The 16,397-nt window shown below is 63.0% G+C and overlaps 1 protein-coding gene across 6 annotated transcripts in view; it reads right to left on the bottom strand.

The window, feature by feature from the left end:
• Positions 1-1,311: 1,311 nt before the first annotated feature.
• The window catches only part of SEPTIN9 (septin 9), a 164,156-nt gene continuing 149,070 nt past the window's right edge, over positions 1,312-16,397 (bottom strand). For all 6 annotated transcript variants that reach the window (XM_069482904.1, XM_069482906.1, XM_069482905.1 and 3 more), the window contains 9 exons: positions 14,636-14,827; positions 11,370-11,498; positions 10,867-10,948; positions 10,347-10,484; positions 8,984-9,101; positions 8,040-8,135; positions 7,671-7,767; positions 4,243-4,294; positions 1,312-3,338 (listed from right to left, as the gene is read on the bottom strand). In XM_069482904.1, the coding sequence (XP_069339005.1) occupies positions 3,203-3,338; positions 4,243-4,294; positions 7,671-7,767; positions 8,040-8,135; positions 8,984-9,101; positions 10,347-10,484; positions 10,867-10,948; positions 11,370-11,498; positions 14,636-14,827 (1,040 nt within the window). In that variant the 3' untranslated portion in view covers positions 1,312-3,202. The remainder of the gene's footprint in view (positions 3,339-4,242; positions 4,295-7,670; positions 7,768-8,039; positions 8,136-8,983; positions 9,102-10,346; positions 10,485-10,866; positions 10,949-11,369; positions 11,499-14,635; positions 14,828-16,397) is intronic.

The raw sequence follows: 16,397 nt of genomic DNA, 5'->3' as shown, positions 1-16,397 counted from the left end.
CAACCTGATTTGGAAGAGGGCCTTTGCAGATGCAATTAAGGCAAAGACCTAAATAATACCCACCTGAATCAAGGTGGCCCTAAATCCTAACAGGACGTCCTCGTAGAGACAGAAAGGGTGAGAAGATCGTGAACAGATGGAGGCAGAGTCTGGAGTGGCGGGGCCCCCAGGAGCTGGCAGGGGCCGGAAGGATCCTCCCGGGAGCCTTTGGGAGGAGCAGGGCCCTGCCGCCACCTCCGTCTCGGACGTCTGGCCTCCAGAACTGCGGGTGTAAATTTCTGCTGTTTTAAGCCACACAGCGTAGGGTCATCTGTTACGGTAGCCGAGGGAAACGAGGACCCAGGGGAGAAGCAACCTGGTGACGCACCTCTGCACGCACCAGGGCGCTAGACCACAGCCAACTTCACCCCTTCCCAGGGCGAGTGAAAGGAAAGCTCGCTCGGTTACGCCCCGGGTTCTAGTCCATCGGGGGCCAAGTTCTCCCAGAATGAGTTAAGTTGGCATAAAACAACTGTCAAATACTGCCCAGTTCATGGGGTTTGACCTAATAATTAAATTCCAAAAAAGAAAAACTGGGAGTCGGGTGCCACGGCTCACGCCTGTAATCCCAGCACTCTGGGAGGCCGAGGAGGGAGGATCACTTGAGCTCAGGAGTTCAAGACCAGCCTGAGCAAGAGCGAGACCCCGTCTCTATAAAAAATAGAAAAATCAGTCGGACGTGGTGGTGGCACACCTGTAGTCCCGGCTACTTGGGAGGCTGAGGTGGGAGGATCCCTTGAGCCCAGGAGTTGAAGGTTGCTGTGAGCTTGGCTGATGCCACTGCACTCTAGCTTGGGTGACAGAGCAAGACCCTGTCTCTCGGGGGGGAAAAAAAAGAGAGAGAGAGAAACTTATTTTCAAGGACACACTAACCAGAGGCGATAGCCCTGCGGAAGCCCCTGAGACCTGCCTTTAATGGAAACGCTAAGATCTGCTATTCTCTTTTCTGTCACCTCCACCAGTGAGTGCGTTTCAAGTCCCCGAAACCTTCTCCTCCCGACCCCCAGGTAGACTAACCGATTCCCCAGCAATCACTCGGATGTTACCTGCACTTTCCAAGTGCCCTGTCTAGGAAATCTCTGGGATCACAGATTCCCCAGGGAGTCTTTGTTTCTGTGTTTGTTTCAATTCTTGGGAGCATGAATTCGAGATCCAACCTGGCCTGACCTTTTCTCTGCCGCCAGTAGCTGACCCCACCAGTCCTGAGGCCAAAAGGAGCACGGCTCTCCCGGGGGCAGAAAAGAGAAAACATCCTCACTCGTGAGGTCCGGGTTTGCATTTGAAACATTTATTTCAGGAAATACACTTTCAACACTTAGTCATTTATACAAAAAGAGACGATTTTCTCGGGAGGCACCGAGCAGAAGGCCGTTGCAGAACAGAGCCTGAGGGAGCTAACGGGTCCCCAGATCCGGCACAGAGAAGGAAAGCGAAGCCAGCCGGGCGGGACACTGCCACCCGCCACCCCACGGCCGGGCCCTGGCGCCGGAGATGGACACTTCCTTCGAATCTTGGTTTTGGCAAAAACATGGCAAGTTGGCAAGTAAACTATCCCGCTGAAGGGTTTGGTGGGGGGCCCTTCCTTTCTCAGGCGGGGAGGGAGTGAGACACTCAACCCGGTGGCTCCCACGCACGTGCACCCCTCAAGCCTGCACCCTGCCTCCCACCGCGACCCCTGGGCCGCAGGAAGCCAGCCTGGTGCCTACAGGCAGGTGCTGCACCTGTGTGCGCTCTGTCTGGCTCCTCCCTCTCCCCAGGAGCAAGACAGTGGGGGGGGGGGGGTGCAGGAAGGGGCTCTGGCCAGTTGTGCACACCATAAGGGCCCTGCTGGTCCCCTGCTGGGGACAGCGACTGAGGGAGCCGGCCGTGCCGCCATGAAACCTCGCCCTGCAGCCTGGCTGAGGACTGTCCACACCGACTCCAAGTCTCTCCTTGGGCTCTAGGGTGCAGGGGCTCACGCTCACCTGGCCCTCCGCCTCCCCGGGTCACGGGGCCAGCAAGGTCAGAGCCAAGGAGGGGTGAGTGCTGCGGGGCCCCCTGAGGGTTAGAGAACCATCGCCTGGTCTGGGGCCAAACCAGACTGGACAGACAGACGGACACACACACACTTCCCCAGTCACACGGGGCGGGGCAGGCGCTGGGGCCACTTAGGCCGCTCCAACCAGCCCAAGCCACGGCCCACATGCCCCCACCCCCAACCTTCCTTCCGGCACCTTCCACGGCTTCCTCCCTCAGCTCCTCCACCAGATTCACTTGCTTGGACCTTCCCAAAAATCAGGGGTGGGGTGGGCGCATCGTTTTTCCTTCCCTTTTGTCCTCAATCGGGTCTCAGCACGTCAGCAGCCCCGTGGGAGGTAGAGACTCGCGGGGGGGACGGTGGGGAGGTGCAGGCGCGCCCCCCTCACCCCAGCCTGGCCTGTCTGGCCAAGTGGCTCGTGCGGACGGCGGAGATAAAGGCACTTTCTGCCCCAGGACGGGCTCACGGGCGGGCGGCTGCCAAGGGGCCTCGCCGAGTCTACACAGTCGGCAACTGAGGTTTGTGGAATTCTCTGGCCTCCCCTTGGGAGCAGGGTGGGGGCAGGTGCTCTCTGAGTTATGTGGTCTGAGTGATTGCCCATGAAGCTGGGGGGCAGGGGGGGCCAGGTCCACCTGGCTGGCTCCGTCCTCCCCTGGGCACAGCCCCCGACACGCTCCCGGGGCCGTGGCCGAGAGGGACGGAGGGGCGCGTGCAGCCGGTCGGCCCTTCTGCTCGCACGGGGCCCGGTCCACACCCGAGGACCCGGCTCTGAGAGCTCCACCCGGACGGAGGGTCGGCACAGATGGCAGCTGCTCCCCGGGCCCTCGGGGAGCTGGGCCTGGGACGGAGGCCGCGTCGATTCAGGGGTCCTCGTGCCCCTCCTTCGGCTACAGTCCAGCCTCCCCCAGACCTCAAGGCCGGGGAGGCCACCGCCAGCCCTCGGGCCGCCCACCCCGCGGCCGCAGTCAGCGGGCTAATGACAAACGCACTCCAGAGGACGCACCTTATCGTGTTACATGGCAGCATGTCATAGGGGCGGAGGACGATGACAAACGGAGAAAATTATATAAAATAAAATGGGGCAAGTGGGCAGGCCGGGGGATGGGAAGGACTCGGGGGGCAGGGTCCTGGGGGCGGGGGAGGCGTCTACATCTCCTGGGCTTCCGGCTCCTTTTCCTCGACGCCGTTGGACATGGCGCTGTTGCCCTCGTTGAGGCGCTTCACGCGGTAGGCCTCGAAGTGGATGCTGCTGGTGATGTCCTTGATGTTCTGCATGTGCGTCCTGGGGGTGGCACAGGCAGGTCAGCGCGGGGGCCGTGGGCAGGGCGTGGCGCTGCCCTGCTCAGCCCCCACCCCGCCCACCAAGCGGCCCCCCGCCCCGGGCCGGGCACAGGTGACGGGGAAGGGTCAGTCTCTCAGGACACTAACACACGTCTCCCTTTCGGTGCCCACTCTGTCCCCCGGGAAATCAAATCCTGGGCTCGGACTTTCTCTCCTTGGCGGCTCAAGAGGAAAGACATGGAAACGGGGTTGGAAGGAACAGGCCCTCTGAGATGGTGGGGGGGGGGCCTCGATCCTGGAAGTCCCCTCCCCCGCCAACCTGGAGGCCCTTCTCTTGGCGTCACTCCCGGCGTCCACCCCCCTGCAGTCTAAGCTGGGAGCCCTGGCACCCGGCAGGAAGCCCCACCCTCTGTGCTGCTCCAGGGCCACCCTGCTCCCTCTCTGTCGGGGCTGTCCCCTCCCTGCCTGGGCTCAAGGAACCAAGGAGAAGCCTCGGCCAGGTCAAAGGGGCCGGGGTCACGGGCTGCTGGGATGGAGCTGAGGACGCCCCTGCCGCCCACCGGAGCCTCAGTAGCCACCTGCTGACCAAGGGGCCCAGGCCTGGTGGGTCAGAGCGCAGCCCTGCCACCCAGGTGACCTCATGTGGGCCAAAAGGGGTTTTCACCTCTTCTTTCATTTCCAAATGGGGTGTTTTTTTTTTTTTTTTTTGGTTTAGAAAATGGGTTCTGAGGTCTTCCTGCGGGCAGGACATGCAGAGGGCAGGACACGCCCACTCTGCCCAGAGGCTCTGCGCCCTCCTCCACCCCCCCACCCCCCCCCCCGCTGATGCAGGCCCCTCCCAGGGGCCTTCAGGGGCACAGGCTGCCAGCTCCTGTGCCCAGCCCCGCCCCAGCCCCGTGTCTCACCTGATGAGCAGGTCCCGCAGGTAGGCGAACTCACAGTGTGTGGTGTTTTCCACTGAGGAGAGGAGACAGCAGGGGCTTTAGTGTCCCAGCGGGAAGCCCTTCCCTGGTCCCCACCCAGCCCTCCCGCCCACTAATGCTGGTGCTAAGAGTGGCTTCCAGGAAGCCCTGTGGGCAGGGGCAGGGGAGGGAGGGGAGTCCCCGCCCTGCAGGCAAGTACTGGGGTGACTGCACAGCCCCAGCCCCTGCTCTCCAGAAAGTTCCAGGCTAGCAGGGAGGTGGCACAGTGACCGAGCCAAGATGAGAGTGTGAGAGGAGAGCCACACTGAGGAAAGCGGGGGCCCCCGAAAGACGGGTAACCAGGGAGGGCTCCCTGGAAGAGTGAGATGTCCCAGCAGAGCCCTGAAGGCAGGTAGGGGCTGGGATCGGAGCAGGGATTTTAACGAAACCCGTGGCCCCTGGGTGTTATCCCACACGGCCCGCCCACCACACCTGTGCTCAGGGCACACGCACAGGGGACACGCGTGCACAGGGGACACGCACTGTGGGCTACATTCGCGTCAAGCTCAAGAGCCAGCAACCAAACACCACATTGCTCTGGGACACACACACAAGAACCCACGGGTGCGACAGGCACAAGCTCAGGACAGCGGTCACTTCCCGGGGACACAGAAGATGGGGTGGGGGGTCCACAGGCACTGCAGGTGCCCCCAGCACGCAGGGGTCATCACAGAGTGGTCATGTCATTGCTGTGCTTTGTAACTTATGGCCACACAGTGCCGGGGCTGCATGGTTATCGTATAACACGGGATCTAACGAGGGGCAGAGACGGCGAACCGGAAGGTGTCAGGAGCTGCTCCCTGTGAGGTCCCCACCTCACCCGCCCTGCAAGGTACCTACTACGACCCCACTTTTGTCGTCCCATGGGAGTGGGGCTTAGAGGATGCAGGAAGCGTCTGCCCAGGTTCCCAGGCTCTGAGGTCGGAGCTGGACTCGGAACCGCACACCTGGCTCCCGGCTGCCCCGTCACGGAGCCACGTGGCTCTTCTTGGCGTTAAAGGGCCGGGCCGGGCCAAGCCCACCTGCCTCCACCCTGCCCGGCCCTCGAGGGCTCTCGGTTCTGTGCCAGTCGCCTCCTGCCTGGGCCTGGGCCTGGGCCTCCCCCACCCGCCGACCCCGCACGGCCGTGTCCACACTGGAGCCTGCTGCCACTGCCCCGCACTCCCGTCTCGCGTTGAGAGGCGGTGAGGTGCACACGTGGTGGGAGCCAGGGACAAGGAAAAGGCACTTCACAGCCACACCTGCCAGGTGAGCCGGGTGCCCAGTTCCCTGCTCACGAGGTCCCTGGTCTAAAAGCCCATCCGTGCTCTGGGGAAGTCGCCAGCATCCTCATAAACGGCTGCTGGGGTGTGGGAACCGTCCTTACAGTTCCCTGGGGCCGCTTCTCCTAAGGTGAGCCGCCGGTGACAACCACAGCAGAGCGCAGGGACCCCTCGCGGGCTGCTCTTTCCCAACTGCGGCCCTTACCGGGCTGACCACCAGGGGGCAGCAGAGGCCGGTCCACCGGCCGCCCCGCCCCGCCCCCGCCCCCGCAGGCCTCAGAAATGTGCTTTTCTTAAAAAGGTTCCTCAACAGCCAGATTTCCTTGGGCAGAGGAAGAGAGGAACTGGAAGAGGAGGGGCCGAGGGGAGCCGGCCCAGGGAAGAGCCTGACGGTGCAGACAGACGCTGGAAAACACCAGGCTGCACCCAACATGCCAGCTCCCATGTGGTGGTCCCGGCAGGGGCGGGCAGGGAGGAGGGCAGACCCTTAGAAAGGCCCACATGCTTCCCCACACGCTCCTAACTCCAGGGGGTGCACTGCAGGGCTCTGGCACCCCCGGCAGCTCTTCTGCCTGGCTGCACCTCCTCTCTGCAAGGAGGGTGGTGGGGGGACCCTGCAGGGAACTCGGACTTTTCCATGGGATTAACCCTCATCTGAGTCCGCTCAGTGAGTGCCTCCTGCCTGGGGGCTGTCACCATAACTTTTTTTTTTTTTTTTTTGAGACAAAGTCTTGCTCTGTCACCTGGCCAGAGTGCAGTGGCATCGTCGTAGCTCACTGCAGCCTTAAACTCCTGGGCTCAAGTGATCCTCCTGCCTCAGCCTCCTGAGTAGCTGGGACTACAGGCACACACCTCCATGCTGAGCTAATTTTTCTATTTTTTGTATAGACAGGGTCTCCCTCGTGCTCAGGCTGGTCTCGAACTCCTGGCCTCAAGCCATCCTCCTGCCTCGGCCTCCCACAGTACTAGGATGACAGGCATCAGCCACCGCGCCCGGCCCACAACCAGTTTCTTAAAGCAATTGCTCCCCCAAAGCTCCAATGGTCCGTGGGACATCCTCTCAACTCACTAGAGGCTTGGCGCGCAGACCACCACTGTGGATGGCACAGACAGAGGCCTGGAGGGTTGAGAGACTCACCCCAAACTCACAGAGCCACGACTTGCTGCTCCCTTCCCTACTGGGCCTTTCAGCCAAGTTGCTCTCAAGGAACAAAGTGACCTTCCCTCCTACGTCCCACTCCCCTTTTCCCTCCGTTCTAACAAGGAGGAAAGGAACAGAGAGGAAGAGTACAAGCATGCCCGGCCCGCCAGGGTGTTAGCACCGTGGTGGGTTAAATTGTGTCCCAGAAAAGAGACGTCCAAGCCCCAACCCTGGTACCCACGATTGTGAGCTTGTTGGAAAGTCTTAATTAAGGATCTCCAGATGGAATCATCCACCTAGGGTGTCCCTAAGTCCAATGACAGGTGTCCCCATAAGAAGAGGAGAAGACACAGAGACACACAAGGATGAAGGCCCTGTGACAACGGGACAGAGATCAGAGCAATGTGTCTACAGCCAAGGGACACCAAGGGCTGCCAGGAGCCACCAGGAGGAGACAGGCCGGGACGATTCTCCTCCGGGGCCTCCAGTAGCAAACAACCTGCCGCTCCCACCTCGATTTCAGACTTCTGGCCTCCAGAACTGTGAGAGCAAACGTCTGCAGTTTTAAGCCCCCAGTTTGTACTCATTTGTTACAGCAGCCACAGGACACTACGGTGTGGGGGTCCTGGGAACTTCTGCAGGGGGCCGGTCCGAGGGTCCGTCTGGTTCTCAGAGCTGGACAGAGCTACAGCCCAGCCCTTTTCCAGGCCCAGAGAGGCTGGGCGATTTGTCCAAGGTCACACAGCTGCCTGAGAAATAGCTGGCACCCACCTCCCTGGATATTTTCCTGCCCCATGGAAGATTGGGATGGGGGCCCTGGACAAGCCACGTACTCCCTCCCATGGGTGGGGCAATGCAAGAGCTGAGGTTCCCAGAGCTCCCAGCCCAGGCTGTGGCTGGGAGCCAGCTCTGGGTACACGGGCGCGACCGTGTCTCCTGCTCTCTGCATGGGGCCAGCTTGGCCGTACCTTCGATGGTGCCCCACTTGGTCTTCCTCCCCAGGATCCGCTTGCCGTTGACCTGGTACTCGTGGTCACTGCCCACCACAGCAAACGGGATCATCTCCTGGGAAAGGGCGGTGGCATTGGCCACATGTGGAAAGGCCCGTCCCTCCCCTGGGCAGAGCTGCCCTGCGCCCCTGGCCAGAGACCTCGGCCTGAGAGGGCCGGTGTGGACACCTGGGCCCCGTCCCCTCGTGGCCTGGAGGATACATCCTCAGGGCTCAAGGCCACCCCCCACTTCCCCCAAGCCCCTAGACAGGGCGGGAACCCCCACCCCGCCATGCCCTCCAGCAGGAATTGAGGGTCCCGGGAGCAGGTCCTGGCGGATTCACTCACCCGGAACTTCTCGTTCACCATCCGGTCCTCTGAGTCCTCGTCAAACTCCTTCTGGGGGTACACATCGATGCCGTTGGACAGCAGGTCTGCAGTGATCTGTGGGTGGGGAGAGATGTGGCTTGTCCCCGTGGCAAGCTCCGCCCACCCACCGGAGTCTGCCCAACAGGTGACCTCCACACTGCGAGCTGCCCGAGGCTGGGGTCAGGGGAGGACTCTGGGGGCTGTGACCCTGGTAGTTCCCAATTCTTGTGCCTCCCGAGGGGAGGGGTCAGCTGCAGACCCGCCTCTGTGAGCAACTCCGCAGGTCCTGAGGGGCCCTTGGCCACCGTCCCCAAGCACCTCCTGTCCCTCCAGCAGACATACTCGCTGTGCAGTGGACAGTCCTTCCCTAGGCATGCTGGGAAGATCCCTGGCGCCTGGCCCCGGGGTGGGGACTGAGCTCGTGGAGGGAGCTCAGATGGCCTCTGCGGGAGCCCAGGCACCTCGGGGCTTAAAAGTTCCCCAGTGGTTCTGACGAGCCACCTGCTAGGAAGACGAGGCCCAGGGCTCGCCCTCCTGCTGGGACACCCCTCCCCACCGGCCGGCAGTGGCCTTGGATTGTGGCAGAGGAGAAGCAGCCACCATCCCCTGCAGAGACTGTCCCTTTGGGATCTCTCTTGCATCTAACAAGAACCAGGCAAGTTGTATCTGACGGCCCCTCCGCAGCCTGGAAGGGAGGGTCGCCGTCAGCCTGTCTGTGTCGTCTCCAAACCCCAGACCTTGCGTCTCAGAGGCTGTGGGAGAGCAGACCTCACAGGGCTGCTACTGAGAGATGAGGGGAGCTGGGGCCCCCCGGGGGCCACCCCCCAGCATCCACCAGCCTGTAAAGAGTGACCGGCGGTGCCCCCGGGGCTGAGGTGGCCCTGCCAGGCCTGCGGCTTATCCAGGCTGCCCCCGAGCCCTACCCGCTGCTTGAAGTAGACCCTCTCCTCCAGGGTCAGCGTGTCGGCCTTGGCAATGACAGGGACGATGTTGACCACCTTGCTCAGGCGCTTCATAAACTCAATGTCCAGGGGCCTGAGCCTGAAACAGATGACGTGAATGACACTCGGCTCGGGGGGAAATGGGGGAACAAGGGAGGGTCCCCCACCTCCAGGGCTGGGGATGCAGCTCTCGGGTGGCAGCTCGGAGCTCACGAGGGGACCCACGCTGGCAAGGCCCTGGGCTGAGCCCGGCCCAGCCGTGATGCGGCACAGAAGGAAGGAACAGGCAGGCCCCGACACGAGCAGCACCCCTGCGCAGGGCAGGAGGGCTGGGGGGGCCGGCTCCAAGCACCCTTAGCCATGAGGTCCCAGTTCCCCACTGTCCCCAACACGTGTCCACAGGGGCTCAGGTGGCCGTCTTGCTGCGGGGCTTTGACTGGGAGGGCAGAGGCAGGCTGGCTGCCCCTGTGACAGGCTGGCTGCTCTGGGTGAGCCTGGGGCCAGAGATGCGGGGACGGTGTGGTAGGGGCGGCAGGGCCCCACCCTCCTGCTAGAGCAGAGCACCGCCCCCACACACAGCAAGATAAGCCGGCACAGACTCGGCCTGGGGAGAGGGGGGCTCCAGGCAGCTGCTTAAGCAAAGACGGCGAAGAGCCACCCCTGCCCCGCAGGACTGGGTGCCGGGAGCACCTCAACACCAGCAGCCCTGCGGGGTCCCCGGGAGCGGAGCACAGAGGGTCTGCGAGGCCATGGAGAGGGTCCACTGCCAGGGCGCCCGTGGCCGCCCGGTCTTGCTGCCCTCTGCGAGCATCTGCAGCTGCGGACAGGACGGGCGGCAGGAAAGGGGCTCTCGCCGAGGCCTCGGCCAACAGCAGCCCTGGTCCAGCCCCGCCAGGGGCCGGCGCCATTCTCTATGCTTCTCGCCTACGAGCGCCTCAAACCTTCCCGGGGCTCCCACGAGGCCGGGCCCCAGCACGAGAGGGTCGGGTAACCCTAAAGGTAACGGCTGCAGGGTCCCGATCCACCTGCCAGGCCTGGCTGAAGGCCTGGCCTGAGAAGCAGGACGGGCCAAGGCGCAGACCTCTAAGTTCTGGAACAGCCAGGTCCGGCCTGGTCCTCAGCTCCCCCAGGCACAGGCCGAGAGGTGGGGACGGGGGAGGAAGCCACACTGTGCGGAGGTCAGAGCAAGGCCCTCGGGGCACACACACAGCACGACGGCCACGTCCCAGCCCCCGACTCGGCCCCTCTGTGCTCGGGGCAGGGCAGACAGCACTGCCCGCAGCCCAGGGGGACGGAACCCAGGACACCCACCCACCACCAGACAGGGGACGCAGCTGGGACGTACGAGTGGCCGGTGGCGGGGATGAAGTAGAGGCAGCAGTGGACGCGCGTGTCCGGGATGCGCTTCTTCCGGTTGATGTTGACCTCCTCCTGCAGGTACTTCTCGTACTGGTCGTTGATGAACTTCATGATGGGCTGCCAGCTGTGGGGGGACAGGCCGGGTCAGCCTGCGCATGGAACCTCCCGCCCAGCCCCCAGCAGGTCCCACACACGACCTGGGAGGGCTGGATTTCTGAGCGAGACGCCACAGCCTCATCTTAGAGGTCTGGAACCAGCCTCCCCATGCTGACCTTTGACCTCTGGGGCAGGTGTGGGAGGAGCAAAGGTAACTCGGCTTTGGTCCAGTATTTTCAGAGCCCCCAACACATGTGGCTTCCGTAGCACGTCAGGCCCAAGGAGAAAGGCCCCTGTGCCCCCCAGGACCAGGGAGTCCTCCACCGCGATGACTCTGGGCGTGACCAGGGAGCTGAAGCCCCCCTAGTGCTCCTCCTCCTGGAGGAGGGGGCCCCCAGCCGGTGGCCTACCAATTCTCGTTGTTGATGTGGTCCCCGAAGCCCGGCGTGTCGATCACTGTCAGCTTCATCCGGACGCCCTTCTCCTCGATGTCTGCAGAACCACAGCACCCGAGTCAGGGGGCCGAGGACCCTCCCAGACTCCGAGCCCGACGGACCTGGGGTGTCCCCGGGAGGGCTGCAGTGACCGCCAAGGAGACGCCAGAGAGATGGCCTCCCTCGACCACCTCCCGCGGAGGCTGGTGATGGTTATCCGGGTGCCCGCCCACCTGCCCGTGACTTTTGGTGGAAAACTCAAGTGTCTGTGGGAGCTCAGTGTGACGGGCCCACAGGAGCCCAGAGCACCGACCCCTCACTCTGGCGAGAGTTCCCAGAGTTTCAACGTTCCCAGGGGGGTGGGATACAGCGAGTCCCCCACTAGGGGGCCTGGGCTGGCCTGACTCGGGCACCCTCACATCCATGCTCCGGGAAGGATGGGGCGTCTCTGCAGCCCCGCCACCCCCCGGGCCGCTGACCGTGCGTGATGGACTTGATTTCGATGGTCTTGGGGATGCGCTCCTCCGAGGTGGGCTGCACCGACTTCCGGCTGATCTTGGATTTGAAGAGGGTGTTGATTAAGGTGGATTTCCCCAAGCCGCTCTGCCCTGGGGAAGGAAGAGGAGGCCGGTCGGTGGGCTCTCCAGAGAGGGCCAGCAGGGCCTGCACGCGGCCCCCTCCGCCCAGCTCAGCGATGCCCCGCCAGGGGGGCTGTGCCTGGGGGCTTCACCCTCCAAACCCGCACAGGCAGGCTCCAGTGCCAGGCCAACCGCGGCCAAGAGTCCCCTCCTGAGACAGACTCCCTTGGGCCTGAGAGAAGACAGATGCCCTCGTGCCCCTGTGTTTTCCAGGAAGGTCTCTGGGTGGCTCAGATTTAGGACGGGGTGGAGGCAGGGCTCAGAGAGGACCCCACGGACACTCCAGGTGGCTGAATCCCAGCAGTTCATCAGCGGGGTTGGGAACTTAAACTCGGAACAGCCCCAGGTGTTCAAACCGCTCCTCCCTGACCAGCTGTGGCCTCGGGCAAGTCATCTGACCTCACTGTGCCTCAGTTTCCTCATCTGTAACATGGGATAAACTACTCTCTGCCCCTAAGGAGCTGGTGTGAGCATCAGGTAGGCTCATCCGTGTCACATGGAGTCTGCTGTCACCACTGGCTACTCAGTGCTGGCCTGCAGGGCAGCTCCGCTGAGGGACAGTCACTGTGGGCGGGGGCAATGAGTCAACACATGACTGAGAGAGCACGAGGACGTGGCAGTCACACCACACAACATGTAACACACACACACAACTCCAGACTTGGAGCCCACTGCTCTGCGCCCGCACAAGCTCAGGTTGTGCCTGCAGCGCACTTAAAAAACCCGAAATTACACTGATGTTCTGACTTTGATGACACCTTTCAAGTGTGGGCTCCTAGGAGGGCAGTGGCTGCTTCGGCAGCCTGAGGACGAGCACTCCTCCCATGCCCCTGCCCGCCAGGCTCGTGTCCCGGCCAGCCTCAGGCCAGGAGCTCTGTCAAATGTTCCAGCCACACTCTGTAGATCTGGGCGATGCCAACAGGGATATTTTAAACTTTAACCGTTATTATTATTACTTTTATTACTATCATCACCACCACCTCCACCACCTCCACCATCACCACCTCCACCTCCAACACCTCCACCTCCACCATCACCACCTCCACCTCCAACACCTCCACCTCCACCATCACCACCTCCACCACCTCCACCTCCACCATCACCAACTCCACCTCCACCTCCACCGTCACCGTCACCACCTCCAAAACCTCCACCTCCACCATCACCACCTCCACCACCTCCACCTCCACTACGTCCACCTCCAATACCACCACCACCACCTCCACCTCCATCTCCACCATCACCACCTCCACCACCACCACCTCCAACACCCCCACCTCCACCATCACCACCTCCAAAACCTCCACCTCCACCATCACCACCTCCAACACCTCCACCTCCACCATCACCACCTCCAACACCTCCACCTCCACCATCACCACCTCCACCTCCACCTCCACCATCACCACCTCCACACTACCACCATCAGCACCTCCATCACCACCTCCACCCTCGCTGCTACTGCTGCAACTTCTCGAGCACCCACAACACTGTCAGGGACCTGTGGGGCCTGCACACACTCTCTCGCTTTACGGGATTAGCCGCTTTTACAGATGAGAGCAAGGTGCACTCAGGAGAAGCCCAGGAGACGACAAGCCTCACGCGGCTGAGTCAGGACAAAGCTGCGATTCTACATGGAGTCTGTGGATCCCCAAACAGGCGTCCTTCCACCTGGCTCTGCAGATGGGACGCTGCTGGTTGGGAGGGAGGAGGAGCCAGAGCAGATGCCAACATCCACTGTGGGGCGGCACCCCCAGCGTGTGGCTCTCCCGGCTACTGTCAAGAGCCCCACAATCTTCCTAGGTGGTCTCGTTCCTCACCCAGCATCCCCAAGGAGCAAAGACCTTGAGCGGGAATTGGAGCCACAACTATTCTCAGGTGCACAAGGGCAAAGAGGGCCAGACAGGTGACGCGGCCTCCTGGGCACCCTTCCTGGAGGTCAGGGCTGAGTCACAGCAGGAGACGGCAGGAGGCAGCAGGGGCTGCCAGGCCACCTCTCCCTCTGCTCCTGGCCAAAGCTCCAGAGGCCTGTGCCACGCCAGGGCCTGGAGGTCCCCTGGTCCTTCCCGCCCTGTCTGGCCCACACAGGTGAGTCACAGCCTGGCCACTGCCTGCACCCTCCCACAAAGTGAGCCGTCAGCTCCCAGACAACCGGAGCACGGTGGGCTATGAGCAGTCAGGCCAGTCACTGACTCCCAGCCTGTGAGGCCACACGAAGCAGCTAGAGGACACCAAGAGCCCCGAGGAGCCGGAGCCCAGGTCAGTGCAGAGGAGGAAGGAAAGCCTCTAGCCAGGCAGAGGGTTTGCTCCTGCAGAGCTGGGCGGGAAGGACGCGCACAGCTCGCGGAGGTTGGGGAAACAGGCCTGGCTCACGAGCTGCCCAGACACCCGGCAGAGGCGGCGGCGGCCAGGCTCACCTTTGCTGAGGGTCTGAGCTGCGTGGAGCACGTCCCCAGATCCCCCCTAGAGGAGTGGGCAGAGCACAGTCTGGGGAGTCAACACAGTGGCTCTGCTTCCCTCTGTCCTTGTGCACCAAGGGACCTCATCCACCTGGAAAACGGGGTGCCCCTCCCAGGGTTACTGTGCGGGCTGAATGGGACCGGAGGGGCTTCGGCAAGAAGGGGCGGCCCCCTGCAAACCCCAGCCCGGCCCCCTCGCCCTGTCTGGTTCCGACTGATCACAGACCACCCCCTGGGGACCTCCAGCTCTCCAGGGCCATGGGGGGTGGGGCGGGGCGTTGAAGTCACGCAGCCCCTCTTCCTGGGTGTCCAGCCAGGCCTGCTGGGTGTAGGGGGAGCCAAGCTGGAGCCAGAGCTGGGAGAAGCTTCCATAGAAACTCTAAGCACAAGGCAATGTCACTGGTCACAGAGCTGCACTTACAGGGGACCTGCCTGGGCTTAGACTAGTTACCTCAAGGGCTTCTAATGTGAGGGGCAGAGGCCCCACGGAGGAACTCGTGGCGGCCATGGACCCCCGCCCGGGCACACACCATGGCACTGGCAATGCGTCAATGAGCCAGGCTTGTGGCCCATTTTGCAGAAGGGAAGACTGAGCCCAGGAGCTGCGCTGAGGCTGGTTCCCGCGTGGGTTCCAGGACGGGGACTCACCGACCACCATGATGTTGAACTCGAAGCCCTGCTTCATGGCCTTCCTGCGCATCTGCTCCAGGATGGAGTCGATCCCCACGTAGCCAAAGTCCACCGGGGCCTTCTCGTTCCGTGGCGCGGGTGCCTGCTTATGCCCGGCATCTCTGGGGGTGTCGGCCATGTCGCCAACGCAGCTGAGAGCTGCCTCAGTGGCTGAGGAAGGAAGAGCAGGGGAGTCAGGGGTGACAGGGGCTTGGCACAGGCCTCTGCCAAGCACCGAGGCCGCCAGGCGGCTCCATTATGCGGTTTTCAGCTGGCTTTTTAATCTCCTCTCCGCCAGCTGTGCCAACATGGGCCCTCCCTGGCTCCCAGGCAGGGCTGACCCCTGAACCCTCCTCTTTGGAGAGTGTAGCCAGCGCTCCTTGTCCCCCTTGTCCCAGCCCCCATGCTGCCCTGGCCAGCAGGTGGCTCTCTCCTCCTTCACCTGACTCAGGTAATCTGCAACACCTGCCGCAGCTCAAAGGCCTTAGAGGCCCCCATGAGCCAGGACATAGGGGAGGGACAGTCTCGCATCTGCCTTCTGATGAAAGGGGCAGTGGAACCAGCACCTGTCCCCTCCTACCACACCCCAATAGGGCTGTGTGTTCAATCCTGTGTAACCCACCAAGTCCTGGGGGCAGGCGGGAGTGCTCTGGTGGAAGGCGGGGTGCCTGGACCCAGAGCTGTCCCTGGGAGATGCCTCTCCCTCTCCCTGGCCTGACTGTGCGGCATCCGAGCGCCACACACCCGCGGGCAAGGACCAGGTTTTGCTTTCTGGTTTTGCTTTCAGGTCTGCGGACGGGCAGATGGGGCTGAACTTGAAATAACTCAAGCTTCTTCCGTCTGTAGGCCAGAAGCAAGAGAGCCCTCCTTCTGCCCTCAGAAGTCCACCTGCTGGTCAGAGGCCTGGGGCTGAGGCAGGACCCCCCGGAAGTGCCCGCGGGAGACCCGAGGGGCTCACGGCATCCAGGAGGGTGTTGGGTCCCACCGAGGTGTGGCTGGAGAGCACACGGCCCGTCCCAGCACACCCCAGACATGCCCCACTCAGCTCCCCACGGTGGGGCCGAGCCGAGCTGGCTGCTCCTCCAGCCCCTTCCCTGCTCCAGTGGCCCAGCCTCTCCCCGCACCCCTGCCTGCCAAGGGGGACTTTCTGCTCAGCCTGCCTCCTGGAAGGGTCTGGGCCGCGAGGTCTCTCTCCCTTCCCTGTGCACCCTGAGCTCAAAGGAAGGGACCACAGGATGTGCCAATGCCACCTCCTCGCCCAGGGCCCTCCCACCAACCCTCGGGGAGGGGGTGGCTGGTCCCTGAGATGGTCCCCCTCCCACAGGGCACCCACGAGGGGCATCCACGGGGGAGCGGAGCCCCATGTCAGCCAGGGACCAGGGACGTGGGCCCTGGAGGCGGAGAGTGGGCGCAGCCTTCCCAGCTCGCCCTGCCTGGCCACCCACTCCAGGCTCCGGTTCAACCGCCTTGCCACTTCCTGGGGAAATCCCGACCCAGGAAGCGCCTGTGTGGCTGAGACCACGTGGCTGAGCCCCTGTGTCCTCAGCTGGTGCAAGCCACGTTCCTGTCCCTCTTCGTTCTGTTCCACTAGAGCGGTGGGGTGGGGGGAGCATGCTGCCCTCCCCTGCCCTCCCCAGACCGAGGCAGGAGAGGAGGAGGCTGAGCCTGCAAGTCAGAACGGGTCGGGGGCTGGTTTATCTTCACAAGTAGCCGATTCCTGGCCGGTCACTTTACCGCCTGT

This window comes from Eulemur rufifrons, chromosome 9 (genome assembly GCF_041146395.1).
Source record: "Eulemur rufifrons isolate Redbay chromosome 9, OSU_ERuf_1, whole genome shotgun sequence".
Taxonomy (NCBI): domain Eukaryota; kingdom Metazoa; phylum Chordata; class Mammalia; order Primates; family Lemuridae; genus Eulemur; species Eulemur rufifrons.
Note: the sequence above shows the minus strand (reverse complement) of the source record. Positions and strands in the feature narration are given on the sequence as shown.